The sequence below is a fragment of the Oryctolagus cuniculus genome, chromosome 5 (genome assembly GCF_051225735.1).
Source record: "Oryctolagus cuniculus isolate XC-2025 breed Fujian yellow rabbit chromosome 5, ASM5122573v1, whole genome shotgun sequence".
Classification (NCBI taxonomy): Eukaryota; Metazoa; Chordata; class Mammalia; order Lagomorpha; family Leporidae; genus Oryctolagus; species Oryctolagus cuniculus.
Window position 1 is genome coordinate 25,160,343 of NC_142871.1, and position 15,244 is coordinate 25,175,586.

Here is a 15,244-nt window from a genome sequence, read left to right on the forward strand (position 1 = left end):
TTTATAATATTTTGTGTTTATGGTCTTTAGGTTTCTTTTTTGTGTGATGTATTTGGTTTTGGTATTATTGGGAATATCCCTAAAGTATGTAGAGCTATAATCAAATTTTTGGGGTCAAGTTTTATCTATATAAGCAAACTTATAAAAAGCATATTACAAAATGCAAGAGCCTATGTGAGTATAGGGAAGATACAGAAAAACAGGTAGAGAAGAGCTGCTTATGTATTTCTTTATTATTTAATCAGGGTACATAAAGTTTCTTTGTTGTATCAACTCTTCCTGTTTAGGTCCAGGAACCATCTTTTCCACTTCTTTATCATCAAAGGCATTTCTTCTGGCTCATTTCCTGTCTCCCATCTTGAGAAAATGTAACAATGCTCTTATTACTTACAACAACCCAGTCTTCCCTTTGAAATAATATAGGTCTTCTTCCTTAATACTACGTGTTTGATGTTGGTTACTTCATTCCTCATGACTCCACATCACACATCTGCTACCCATGCACACCAGCTTCCAGTGAGACTCGGAAGTTTGTGATTCTGTTTTTGTTGATAATGGCCACAAATGCCAATCTTATGCAGAGTCTGCAGGAAAGTGAGAATATTATTTTGTTATCTGGTTATGTTAAATTTGCTGTGTGGAATTTTATAGCATAAATGTAGAGATCTTTGGACTGTAATCAGTGCATTTCTGCAATGTGGTCTCTTTAGTGTTAACAACAGCACTGCCTTTGACACACTGACACACTGCCACTAGCAGGGAGGTCAGGTGAGGGGCCTGTGGGCAGAGCAAGAAGAGGAGTTCCACTTGTGCAAAGCCATGCGCATCTCACATCTGATAAGACTAAAAACCATCCTGAGAGGGCACAGTCAGAGGCAAGGAAGAACCTTAATCAGAGAAGGTGAATTGGTGCTGTAGGGCAACATCTCAAAATCCCCCAGAAAAGACATTTATAATCATTTCCAGGGGACTGCCTGACATGTTACATGGAGCCTGCAGAAGAACTTGGGACACCAACCTTGGTGTCAGGTGGGGGAATGTACAGTGAGCATTCTTGCCATTAGGGGCAAAAACACTGGCCATCTTCAGATGCTGTCATTACAGTTAATACTGCAATCAGAATGTGGTGGTTGAGAGTGAAGGCACAGGTCCAAACCTGGGGTCAGCAGACAATTGGCAGTGGCCCAGAGTTCTGGACTTGCTCTCTGATCTAGTGAGAGATCCTTAACGCAGCACAACAGAACCATTCTGGAGGCCCAGTCTTGCATAATACCATCAAAGGAATGTTGCACTACCCAGAGGGAGTGTTCTTGCTAGGCTTCCCTCCTGGAATTGGAACTTTGCCATCGGGTTCTGGAATGACTCCAGAGGTGCAAGTTTTCAGTTTCTTGGGCCATCATGTTGACCCCATTTGTAGGTAAAAAGTAAGAGAAGAAAGAATCTGAGACTGGAACCCTCAACAGTCCCTACCCAAATGGCATTGCTGGCCTCGATGAGTTCTAGGGACCAGAGTAGTACTTAGAATGCTTGAGCATAACACCACATGGGGGGTTCCTAAGAGGCATAAGGGCCCAGAACATAGCCTTGTTGTCTTGAGCCTAAGGATGGTATTAGATATCAAGGTGGCATCGGCCTGATAAAATGAGTCAGCAAGTTTTCCTTCTCTTCTATAGTTTCTGTTTGTGTGAGATTGCTATTATTTATTCTTTAAATATTTGATAGAATCCACCAGTGAAGCCTTCTGAGCCTAGACTTAAAGGGATCAAAGTAAGAATTAAATTTACTTAATATATATAAAGCTACCTGATTCTCTCTTTCTTCTTGAGTGTATTTGGTAATTTTTGCTTTTCATGGAATTTGTCTTTTTATCTAAATAAGAATTATTGGCATAAAATGTATAAAATATTCTATTACACTTTTAATGTTTATATAATTTCTGTGTCATATAGGATTTTCCCTCTTCTTTCCTGATATTTTAAATACTTGTCTTGGTCAGCCTGGCTAGATTTTTATCAATTTTATTGATTTTTAAAGGTCCAGTTTTTTGTTTAATTTTCTCTATTGTTTGACCACTTTCTATTTCATTCATTTCTACTTTTATCCTTTTAATTTAATACTTTCTTTGACTTCGAGTTTAAATGATTCCTTTTTCTACCTCCTTCTTAAGGTGGAAGGCTAGTGCATTGATTTTACTCTTGTTCAAAAACAAGCACCTATAGCTACACATTTCTTTCTAACTACTGCTTTAGTAAGAACACACACATTTTGATATATATTTAAATATGAGTGTATTTATGTGACAGAGGACTGAGAGGGAGAGGGAGGGGGGGGAGAGAGAGAGAGAGAGAGAGAGAGCGCTCCTTTTTATGAGTTCACTCCCCAAATGCCTGCCTGCAACAGCCAGACTGAACCAGGCTGAAACCAGGGGGTAGGAACCTAATCCAGGTTTCTCATGCTGGTGGCAGGAATCTTACCATTTGAGCTATCACTGCTGTCTTTCCAGGATCTGCATTAGCAGGAAGCTGGAATCAGGAACCGGATGTAGAAATTGAACCCAGATACTTTGATACAGAACATTGGCTTCCCCAACCAGCATCCCAACTGCCAAGCCAAAAACCACTCCCAAATTTTGATATATTGAATTTTCAATTACACTTACTCCAATTTAATTTCATTATAGTTGAAGAATATGTTTGGTATGATCTCACACTTCTAAAATATTTTTGAACTGTTTTTATTGCTCAGTATATTGTCTGTCATGATGTATATTACACACGCACTTGAGAAAAATATGTAGGGGCCGGCGCTGTCGCGTAGTGGGTTAAGCCACCGCCTGCAGTGCTGGCATCCCATATGGGCACTGGTTCTAGTCCCGGCTGCTTCACTTCTGATCCAACTCTCTGTTATGGCTTAGGAAAGCAGTAGAAGATGGCCCGAGTCCTTGGGCCCCTGCACCCACATGGGAGACCTAGAAGAAGTTCCTGAACCTTGGCTTCGTATTGGCACAGCTCTGGTCTTTACGGCCAATTGGGGAGTGAACCAGTGGATGGAAGACCTCTCTCTATCTCTGCCTCTGCTTCTCTCTCTGTGTAACTCTGACTTTCAAATGAATAAATAAATCTTTAAAAAAGAAAAAATATGTATTCTGCAGTTGTTAGGAAGTGTATTCTATATCAATTAGATCAATGAGTGTTCTGTATCAATTAGCTCAATTTGGTTGAGAGTCTTATCTAAGTTTTCTATACCCTTACTGATTTCTTGTTTAATTGTTCTAGGAATTATTGAAAGTGGAACATTGAACCATTCAAGTATAATTTGTCTATTTCTCTTTCAAAGCTATTCATTTTGCTTCTATATTTTGAAATTATATTATAGGTATATACACATTTAAGATCGATATGTTTTCTTGATGAATTAACCCTTTTATCATTATACTCTGTACTTTTATTTCTCTGTTGTGATGTTTGCTGTTTGTTTTGTTAGTTTTAAAAAACAAGTATGGTTGTCTTTGTTGTTTATTTGTTTATTTGAAAGGCAGAGCAACAGAGAATCAGACACAGAGAGAGATAGAGGTCTTTCATCCACTGGCTCACCCTCCAAATTCTCACAACAGCTGGGGCTGGGCCAGGCTGGCCAATCTAAAACCAGTTCCTTCCAGGACTCCCACTTGGATGGCAGGGCTCAAGCACTTGGGCCATCTTCTGCTGGTTTCCCAGGCCATAAGCAGAGAGCTGAGTCAGAAGAGGAGCAGCCAGGACATAAACTAGTGCCCATAAGGGATGCTGGTGCCACAGGCAGAGGCTTATTCTACTTTAGAACACATTTTACTTGAGAAGCAGAAACACAAAAACAGGATGGGAAACACACACACACACACACACATACACATACAGACACAGCTTCTATCCACTGGTTCTCTCTCCCCAAACACCTGAGATAACTGGGACTGGGCCAGGATAAAGCTGGGATCCAGGAAATCATTCCAGGTCTCTCACATAGTTGTCAGAAAGCCAGTTACTAGAGCCAACACTGCTGGTGCCGAGAGTCTGCATCAGTGGGAAAATGGAGTCAGGAGCCAGAGCAGAGTGTCAAACCCAGGTAACTTCATTGTGGGAGTGAGATGCAGGTGTCTTAACAGCTAGGCTAAACATCTGCTCCTGTCCTCTTTTTATGGGTTTCCAAATATCCAGCAGCTCCCTGAGGCGAGGGATCTTGTTTTGTTTGTTTGTTTGTTTGTTTCCACTCTTTATTCTGTTTTAAGGCTCAGATGATTTCTATTGCAGTATCTTCACATTTGCTGGTCCTTCCCCTTCTGCAGTTTCTAAACTTTTATTAATCCCACCCTCTGCATTTTTCATATCTAAAAGTTCTATTTGCATTTATTTATATCTTCCATTTATCTTTGAGTCATGTTAGTTGTCTTCTGTCTTCATGACATTGGTGTGATACTTATGACAGCTGTTTTAATGTCCTTTCCTCTCTCTATCAATTCTGGGTCTTTTTCTATTGATTGATCCCCCCACCCTCCCCACCTACTTCCTCTCCTGGTTTCTGCATCAAGTTCTCCTGGGTGTTGGCATGTCCATACATTTTGATCAGATATCAGCTTTGGTAACTTTTGTATCTTGAATGCTGAATATTGCTTTTGCTTGGTTTCTGGTCTTCCTTAAGCAACATTGTACTTTATTCTGAAGGCAGTTATGTTACTCAGGATCAGCTTAGCAACTTACAGGCTTCTTTCACAGCTTTCTAAGAGTGAATGCAGAATAATGTTTAATCATGAACTAAAGACCTAGGACTAACACTGAAGCTTTCTGGTTCTCTACTGAATGTCCCATGTGTTCAGTGCAGCCTCTTCTCTCCGGATGCTGGGACATGTATGCCTCCTTAAGTGAGATCATGCATTTCTTCAGGTTACAGAATCTCAGCAATTGTTCTTTCTCTGAAGTTGTAGATTTTTATCCTACTCATGCACAGATTGACGCTCAGTCAGGCTGGAGAGGACCCTATGTGGGTTTCTGGAGCTTTCTTTTCATAGCTCCCTCATATTCTGCACTCTGCTCCACAAAGTCTAGTCACCTCATTCTCACTGAACTCTGGTCTCCTAGACTCAGTAAGACCAGAATGCTTTGTTTGGGATTCCCCTCCTAATGCGAAGATGTGGAAATTGTCTCTGGGCAGAAAGCCAGGGCTCACATAGAGTTCACATAGTTTATTTCCATTTCTTTCCGGATCATAGTCTTAAGAAGTTCTGTGAACCAATGCCTGAAAATAATTGTTTTTATTATATTTATCAGGTTTTTTCATGTGTGTGTGTGTGTGTGTGTGTCTGCTGTAGTGATTCCAGACCCTATTGCTTCTTCACGACAGGAAGCACAAATTCCCAGACATAATAAACTTTGAACTTTGCCTCAGTCTTCTACTTTGAGTGAGAACAAATGTTGCACATTGCTAGACTCTCACAAATGGCAAACTCTGTTTACTCTTAGATTTCCTCGCCTTATTGCCACAATTTCTAGTTCTCAGGAAAGTTTTTTTCCTCAAGTGTCTCATGGAGTCTTTAAATCAATATAAAGACTTCTCAAATTATTGAGCCAGTTCAAATGGAGAACTTCTTAGATGTACAATATTATAAATCGGGATACATTTTCGGGAAACCATTTTGAAATTTAAATATTCCAAAATTAATGATGATTATAGTATGCAATTAATATGTAAAAAAAAGACAAAGTTATGCTAAAGAACAGTGTTGCTTCCTTTTACTACCAATGACATAAAACTTGTGAGGTTTCTCACATTTTGAAATCAGAAAAAGTCCTTCATGGTGTCTGCGCTATGCTGTGGATTTGCTAACAGAAGACATCCAACAGAATCAGTTTCTTAAACACAACTCCTTTGGTCTCTATAGAGTAAAGGGAACACAGAGGTAAGGGGTAAGGATGTTAGAACTTCAAAGGAGACCGAGTTCCCGAAGCATTAGCAATGCCTTTCTCTCCTCGCCCCTCGAAGGACAGACCAGGAGGCAGGGAGCAGAGAAAGTTCAATTCCTTCCACCCTCTTTTGTTGAAATCTGTTTCCCAAGTTCTCTCCATTCTCAAGAAAAGCTGTGGTGGAGGAAGTGTGGTGGTGCTGTTGTCAATGAGGCTGTGGTAGAGCAAGCCCTCGGCTGACTGTGTTCACACCTTGGTTTGGCAAGGAGTGATGCATACATGCCATGGCGTGTAGTTGAAGTTTGCCAGAAGCAGAGACCTTCGGGTGGATTACTGTTGCCATGGTAAAGGGTGAGAAAGGACAGAGAGACTGCAAGAAAGGGCCCTCAAGGAGCTCCCTAACGAGCTAACAGTTTCATTCCAACTCAGTGTCTCTTCTAACACATGATTCTCGCAGTATTGGACTGAGAGGCATGGGAGGGACTGGCTACCTCTGATTCCACTTGCTGTGTAAACCTAGGTAATTCATTCCCGCTCTTCCCCAGACACATGGAAGAGAGAGAAGGGAGAGGGAATTTTGACAGTTTGGATGGCAAAAGAAACAGGATTGAATATTAAACCTGAGTGGGATGAAGAAATCAGATGCCTGGCTGTGTCAGGGAGCAAGGTTGAGTGCCCAGAACATTTTATGCTGTTTGAAAGTGAATAGATTCCATTCTCATATATATATATATATATATATATGTTGTGACTATTTAATCAAAGTAGTTTTTATTTTTAATTTTAATTGTTAATTCATTTTTAACAAGTTTAATGTGATTTATAGATAAAGTTCTTTTTTTGACTATTTATTTATTTAAGGCATACAAACTTCATGCATTTCATGTATACAAATTTAGGAACATAATTACTCTTCCCACCCTTCTTCCTCCTTCTCCTATTCCCATTATTATTTTTCACTAAGATCTATTTTCAATTAACTTCATACACATAAGATTAACCCTACACTAAGAGTTCAACAAACAGTATATTAAAAAAAAAAAAAACTGTTCCTCGACAGTTGAGACAAAGGCTGTTCAAAGTCACCATATCTCAAAGGTTCAATTTCACTTCTATAGATTACCTTTAGATTACTCTATTAGTTACCACAGATCAGGGACAACATATGGTATTTGTCTTTTTGGGACTGACATTTCACTACGTGTAATGTTTTCCAGTTGCATCCATTTTGTTGTAAAGGACAGGATTTCCTTTCTTTCTTTCTTTTTTTAATATTGCTTTGTAGTATTCCATGGCATACATATACCATAATTTCTTTACCCAGTCTTCAGTTGATGGACATCAGGGTTGATTCCATATTTTAGCTATTGTGAATTGAGCTACAATAAACATGGGGGTACAGATAACTCTTTCATATGCTGATTTCATTTCCTTATGCTTGTACAAGTATGTAAAATCAAATGTAGCCTGTATAAAATGTATATTATGTTTAATTTTTATATGCTTGCAAAATTCCCTTGAGAACATTTTACTGTGTGGGCTGTTTTGACTGAGGCTTTAAAATATATATATATTTTCAATAAAGCTTGGACAGAAGATGACTCCTTCTTTTCCTGGCAAACCTCCCCATGGCAAGCACAGACATTTGTCTTGACTCCAAAATTCTTTGAATTGTACCCGAATTAGGGTCATCTGTCTCAAAAATTTTCATTGCCTCGTTGATGAGTAGGCATGAAAGCATCTGAATATCTTTGAGTGGCAAATGCTGTTTCAATGGGGATTTCTTCAATGATCCTCAACACTCCCATTTAAATGAATTGGATGAGTTAGATTTTGGTCAGCTTCTCAGCATCTGAATGATCAGTTTAATGCAGTGAGGGGCAACCGTGCTGGTCATCAATTATTGGAAGATTACAAATGTTTTATCTGTTCCCATGTGGTTGGTACTGTCTGTGTGTGTAAGCATAGTGTAAGAATAGCTTGCATGAATAGGTAAAAATACACAGTGATTGCCTCTGTATCAGTTTCCCATAGCTGCTGCAATAATATGATCACAAGCTGGGTGGTTTTAAAATTCGTGAGGTCAGAAATCCTAAAACGGGAGAGGCAGTAGGGTGGTCATCTCTCCGCAGCCTCGAAGGGAAATTGCTTTTGCTGCCTTTTTGAGCTTCTAGAGGTGTCTGCACTCTGGTTCGTGGCCCTGTCCTTGCCTTGCTCTGAACTCTGCCATCAGCGACACATTTCTTTCTTTCACTCTGACCCTCCTTCCTCCTCCTGTGGGTGGAAGGACACGGTCATCACGGTGGCCCCTGGATAGTTCAGAATACCTTCCCATCTTCAGATCACACTTCAGAGTTCCTTTTGCCTTAAAAGGCGCCATAGTCCCAGCTTCTGGGGTTTAGAACATGAATGTTTTGGTGGAGGGAGCATTGTTACTATATTTAATAAAAAAGGAAGAAATAATATGACCTCATGCATCTCTGATATGTTAAACCTCAATAGTTAATTTCTGATGACTTCTTGTCTTCCATTGTCCTTGTTTCCTTAGTACATCTGTTTCCCTGCCTTACTGATGCTGCTGCCATCTTCTACTGCTTTCCCAGGCCATAGCAGAGAGCTGGATAGGAAGTGGAGCAGCCAGGACTCAAACCAGCACCCATATGGGATACTAGCACTACAGGTGGTGGCTTTACCTGCTATGCCACAGTGCTGGCCCCGGCATTTACTTTCTAAACCAAGCTTTTCTCTGCCCAGCCTGTTGAGTCCTCTTGGAGCAAATTCCAAAGTGGTCCTTGTTATCACTAAGTAAATTCACAGTCCCAAGCCACAGAGAGACATGGATGATTCTTTTCTCTCACTCTGGTGATCACAGAGCAGTAGATGGAGTCATCCAGATCAGCTCTGGCTCCTGGGGAGGCCAACTGGCAGCGACGTTTTAGCACACCCAGGCTGGGATGGGAGTGACCTAGTGCCTTGGCAGCTTCTGCAGAGATAGCACTGGGCCTCCCACTGCAGCTGTGGCCAGGATTCAGGGGCTGTGATTCCTAAGGCAAAAGTAACCCAAAATGAGAAAACCAAACCAAACTCCAAATTAATGGCATACTGTGTCTCCAGTATAGCAGTGTTGGGTAAATCCAATCTGCCTCACTGTGTGCTGAATCACTTTTATATCTAAGGCCCAAAGGTTTCAGGTTCCATCAGTGACAGTTTAGTGGCCAAATGAAACAATGTCGTTTTCTGGAGGAGAGTGGTAGTCACAGGGTCCCAGAGGAATTGTCTCAGGAATAGCCAAAATATTCCATTCCCTGAGGTTTCCTCTTCTGAGAGTCATCTGTAGAAATGTCCTCTTCAATACTTGTGTTGGTTTTGCTTCTTTCTTTCTTTTTCTTACAGCATTTAATTTTCTTCTTCATTGATAACATCAATTTTATAGTAACATAAAAATTCAATACTTCTCATTGGAGGTCAAAATATAACTCATTCAGAACTACAACTGCATATCTTTACAACTCAGAAAAACATGCATAATAAAATGCTATGCATATATGTATCTTATTTCTTTTTATATTTTTCAAAGAGAGAGATATGGGGCTGGAGCAGCCTGAAGCAAGGAACCAGGGACTCCATCTAGGTCTCCCGTGTGAGTGGCAAGAATTCAAGTTCTTGAGCACTCATCTGCTGTCTCCCAAGCACATTAGCAGGGAGTTGGACTGGCGTGGAGTAGGTGGAACTTGAACCAGCACTCGATATGGCATGTGGGCTTCGCAAGTGGCAGCTTAACTTGCTGTACCACAACACACACTTCTGTGTTGCATTTCTGACTTTAAGTGGGATTGCCTTTGTTGTTTGAAATGATGACTTATAATGATATGGGATGTTTTAATGTTTTACTTTTATTAATATATTATCACAAATAAATAAATACTAAATTTTCTCAAATGTCCTAGAGCAACCATGGAGAGAATTATATGATTTTTTCTTTTGTATATTATTGAGATACTATTTTTAAAGCAAATCCTAGAATTCAGGTATTCTTGAACTTTTAAAATAAAACATATTGGGGACCGGCGCTGTGGCTTGTGGGGAGCAACTCAGACTAGACTAAGTTACTGGAATTAAGACTTATTCTATGTATCTGCTCTCCCACAATATGGCACTGAGAAGGGAGAAACAGCCTCTACACAGCTGCCTCCAGTTCAACCAATAAACTGTAGGACCTGCTCCTGATTGGAGGAGAGCAGCGTACTCGGCGTGTGGGTAGCAGAGTTGGGATTGGTGGAAGAGGACTATAAAGGAGGAGAGAGACGGCATGCACGAGGAACATCTAAGGGGAACACCTGAGGAACATCTGAGCAGCCCCCGAGAGAGCCGGCTGGCGGTGTGCCGCTCCCCCGCGGAAGTGGGGAAAGTGGCAGGGGGAACCGCCCTTCCACGGAGGTGGAAGGGACGGTAGCCAACCCGGGAAGAACCAGCAGCAAACCCGGGAAGGGCCGAGCAGACAAAAGAACAGCGCAGGGTCCTGTGTCGTTCCTCCACGAAGAGGGGGAGCGACAGTGGCTCACTTGGTTAATCCTCCAGCTGCAGCGCCGGCATCCCATATGGGCGCCGGGTTCTAGTCCTGGTTGCCCCTCTTCCAGTCTGGCTCTTTGTTGTGCCCGGGAAGGCAGTGGAGGATGGTCCAGGTGCTTGGGCTCCTGCACCCATCTGGGAGACCAGGAGGAAGTACCTGGCTCCTGGCTACAGATTGGCGCGGCTCCTGGCTACAGATTGGCGCGGCTCCGGCCGTGGCGGCCTTTTGGGGAGTGAACCACGGAAGGAAGTCCTTTAAAAAAATAAATTAAAAAAAAACCATATTAAGTCCTGAAAAAGTATTTAAATAGTATTGGAAGTAATTTATATTGTTAAGTAATTATTTGTTATCTAATATTTTAGTTAAACTGAGTGAAAGTTTCTTTTTCTATTTTGGCTGTTTTGAGGGTTGCATTAACTTTGAAGCATAACTTGAGCAGCATTTTATCATTCTGTTATCTTGGAACAGTTTAAATAATATAAGAAATGTAACTTGAAATTTTTAAAGAATTTTCTCATAAAACATTCTGGACCCAATTTCTGTGTTGGCAATAGTTAATTGGACATTGAAAGCATGTCTTCCACAAATATCAGGTTATTGAGACTTTCTAATTCTGAGTCCACTTTCCCTGAAAATTGCACACTGCATTGAATTTCAAAGATTTATTGCCAGGGAGACATAAAACATATTTTTATAATTAAATACTTGCTTCATGTCTGTGTTTATATTGTCAAGTATTCTGTTTCTCTCTCTTCAATTAGCATGCCAGTCATTTGCATATTTTATAGATGAGGTGTTGCATTAGTCAACTTATTTATTTATCAATTCTGCTGTCTTTCTGCTCTTATTTAATTTAATTTTTTTACTTTTATTAGTTCCTTATATAGATTTATTTAGTTTTTTTTAATTTTTTTTGACAGGCAGAGTGGACAGTGAGAGAGAGAGACAGAGAGAAAGGTCTTCCTTTGCCATTGGTTCACCCTCCAATGGCTGCCGCGGCTGGCGCACTGTGGCCAGCGCACCGCACTGATCTGATGGCAGGAGCCAGGTGCTTCTCCTGGTCTCCCATGGGGTGCAGGGCCCAAGCACTTGGGCCATCCTCCACTGCACTCCCTGGCCACAGCAGAGGGCTGGCCTGGAAGAGGGGCAACCGGGACAGAATCTGGGCCCCGACCAGGACTAGAACCCGGTGTGCCAGCGCCGCAAGGCTCACCACGGCGCCGGCCCAAGATTTATTTTTATATTTTATATTTCTCACTTTTTCAGCTGAATATGTGGTTTGTTTTCTTCATTTAATTTTTGTATGAAAAGGAAATCTAAGGCTTTGTATTTTTCCTATGTTATATCTCTGGCCACATCTGATACACTTTCTTTATGAAGTATGTGGCTATTATTTTCTGAGTAGATTGTTATTGCTTTTTTATTTTTGTCTTTGTCATATTTTTCTTTCCTCAAAAAAGTTGGGTTTAGATTAATTACTTTTAAAAAATATATAACAACTTTTTTCAAAACACAAAAAGAATTCACATGATGGACAATCACCCACCAGTGCTGTCTCCCATCAGGCAGGTTAACCCTCTAGCACTAAGATTCTCCACTTGATCCTTTTCAAGGTTCTTTGTGCATAAACAAGCAAAGACCCATTCTTCTGTCCCTTTCCCCATCTTCTTTACATGAAAAGTAGCATGCTAGACACACTATTCAATACATTTCTTTTTGAAATTTAAAGTGCAATTTTAGAGATTTTTCCAAACCCATAGCAAAATGTCATCATTTGTGACTTCCCTTTTTCCTCCTTTGTGTAGCTATACTAGCTAAGCTGCTGTCATCAAAAAATCTTTTATTTTTTTCCTTATTGGAAAGGCAGACACACCCACGGAGAGAGAATGAGCTTGCAGCCATTGGTTCACTCTCCAAATGCCTGCAACAGCCAAGAGTCAGGAGCTCAATTAGGTCTCCCACATGGGTGGCAGGGACCCAAGTACTTGAGTCATCATTTTCTGTCTCTCAGGGTGTGTGTTAGCAGGAGTTAGTCAGAAGCAGAGCTGGGACTCGAACCTAGCACTATGATATAGGACATGGGCATCCCAAGCAATGTCCTAACCACTACACCAAAACCTGCCCCTAAAGTACCATATTTATTTTTTTTTATAAAGATTTACTTTATTTATTTGAAAAACAGAGTTACAGAGAGAGGTAGGGACAGAGAGAGAGGTCTTCCATCTGCTGGTTCCTGCCCCAAATGGCCACAATGACCAGGGCTGGGCCAGGCCAAGCCAGGAGACAGGAGTTTCTTCCAGGTTTCCCATGTGGGTGCTGGGGGCCCAAACACTTGAGTTATCCTCTGCTGCTTCCGCAGGCACATTAGCTGCGGCACCGGTTTCCCATATGGGCGCCGAGTTCTAGTCCTGGTTGCTCCTCTTCCAGTCCAGCTCTCTGCTGTGGCCCAGGAGGGCAGTGGAGGATGGCCCAAGTGCTTGGGCCTCTGTACCCGCATGGGAGACCAGGAGAGGGCACCTGGCTCCTAGCTTAGGATCGGTGCAGTACCAGCCATGGCGGCCATTTGGGGAGTGAAACAATGGAAGGAAGACCTTTCTCTCTGTCTCTCTTTCTCACTATCTATCTGTCAAATAAATTAAAAAAAAAAAAAAAAAAAAAAAAGGAAGTGGAGCAGCCAGGACTTGAACTGGTGCCCATATGGGATGCCAGCTGCGCCACAGCGTCAGCCCCCAGGTATCGTATTTTTAAAAGCCAGTTTCCTATTATTCACAATTCATTTGTTTCCATTTAATATTATAAACTTTACTGTTATTGATAAACTAAACACATGTTAAAATGTGTCTGTTATTATCAATTCTGAGAAACAGAATTGTTAGGTTAAATGATTTGTATTTGTAATTTAAAAAGACAAATTGTTTACTATAGGGATTATGCCATTTGTGTTTCCACAAGCAATTATGAATGTTTTTATAATTTTCTACAATAGAGTACACTGTCAACCTTTAGGATTTTTTTACCCAATTCAATAGGTAATGATAATATTCAGTATATCTTTGTGTTTTTCTTATATTTTAGGTTGTATTTTCATATGTGTGTTTGTTTCCTCCTTTTCTTTGAATTATCCTGTTTGTTGCCATCATTTTCCTATTGTTTCTTTGTGCTTCTAGGATCTCTTTATTTATTAGGAAGAAAAATCTTTTGTCTGTTATATAAGCTATAGTTTTCCCTTGAAATTTGCCTGTGTATTTTGTCTTTGCTTTAGTTTTTGCAATACAGGAGTTTCTGGTTTTGATGTAATTGAATTAATTAACCTTATTTGTGATTATTAGATTTCAAGTCATGGTTAGGAATTTTTTAAAAAAATATTTATTTATTTATTTGAAAGAGTTACAGAGATGAAGAGGCAGAGGGAAACAGGAGGGGGAGAGAGAGAATATGCCATCCACTGGCTCACTCCCCAAATGGCTACAACAGTCAGGGCCTTGCCAGGCCAAATCTAGGAGCCAGGAGCTTCTGGGTCTCGCACATTGGAGGACTAGGGCCATCTGATGCTGCTTTCCTAGGCGCATTAGCAAGGAGCTGGATAGAAAGTGGGCAGCCCTGATGTGACCCAGCACTCACAGGATGCTGGTGCCACAGGTGGTAGTTTTACCTGCTATATCACAGCACCAGCCCCAGGCCTTGTCTTTTCTTTTCTTTTTTTTTTTTTTTTAAAGATTTATTTATTTGAAAGTCAGAGTTACACAGAGAGAGGAGAGGCAGAGAGAGAGGTCTTCCAACCGATGGTTCACTCTCCAGTTGGCTGCTTTGGCTGGAGCTGTGCCAATCTAAAGGCAGGAGCCAGGATCCAGGAGCTTCTTTCTGGTCTCCCATGAGGGTGCAGGGGCCCAAGGACTTGGGCCATCGTCTACTGCTTCCCCAGGCCATAGCAGTGAGCTGGATCAGAAGTGGAGCAGCTGGGTCTTGAACCAGCGCCCATATGGGATGCCAGTGCTTCAGGCTAGGCGTTAACCTGCTGTGCCACAGCCCCAGCCCCCTCAGGCCTTTTTTTATTCTCAGAAAGCTCTTGCAACTTCTTCTACTACTTAAAAAAAAAATTAAATCTTGATCAATTTAAAATTTTTCAGGGTAAAAAGTACAAAGCATGATTCAACTTTTTTTCCCCCAGATGACTTTCTAGGTGTCCTAATTATGTACTGATTTGAGGTAATTTTTATTATTTCCCAAAATTCCATGTGTATTCATCTCTATTATTGATCTTTCTAGTTTTTTCCACTTGTTGGTGCACTCATGACACCCATACTGCTTTTTTTTTTTTTTTTTTTGACAGGCAGAGTGGACAGTGAGAGAGAGAAAGAGAAAGGTCTTCCTTTGCCGTTGGTTCACCCTCCAATGGCCGCCGCGGCCGGCACGCTATGGCCAGTGCACCGCGCTGATCCGATGGCAGGAGCCAGGTACTTATCCTGGTCTCCCATGGGGTGCAGGGCCCAAGCACTTGGGCCATCCTCCACTGCACTCCCTGGCCACAGCAGAGAGCTGGCCTTGAAGAGGGGCAACCGGGACAGAATCCGGCGCCCCGACCGGGACTAGAACCCAGTGTGCCGGCGCCACAAGGCGGAGGATTAGCCTAGTGAGCCGCGGCGCCGGCCCATACTGCTTTTTTTAATGAAGTGTATGAACTGTGCTTTAATATTTGGTTGGATTCTTCTTCTTTTTTTTTTTTTTTTTTTTTTTGACAGGCAGA

General features: G+C 41.4%; 1 protein-coding gene across 2 annotated transcripts in view; it reads right to left on the reverse strand.

Annotated features, from left to right (window-relative positions):
- Positions 1–215: 215 nt before the first annotated feature.
- The window catches only part of AIG1 (androgen induced 1), a 358,237-nt gene continuing 343,208 nt past the window's right edge, over positions 216–15,244 (reverse strand). For both annotated transcript variants that reach the window (XM_070073475.2, XM_070073476.2), the window contains one exon: positions 216–584. In XM_070073475.2, coding sequence (XP_069929576.1) covers positions 574–584 — 11 coding nt within the window. In that variant the 3' untranslated portion in view covers positions 216–573. The remainder of the gene's footprint in view (positions 585–15,244) is intronic.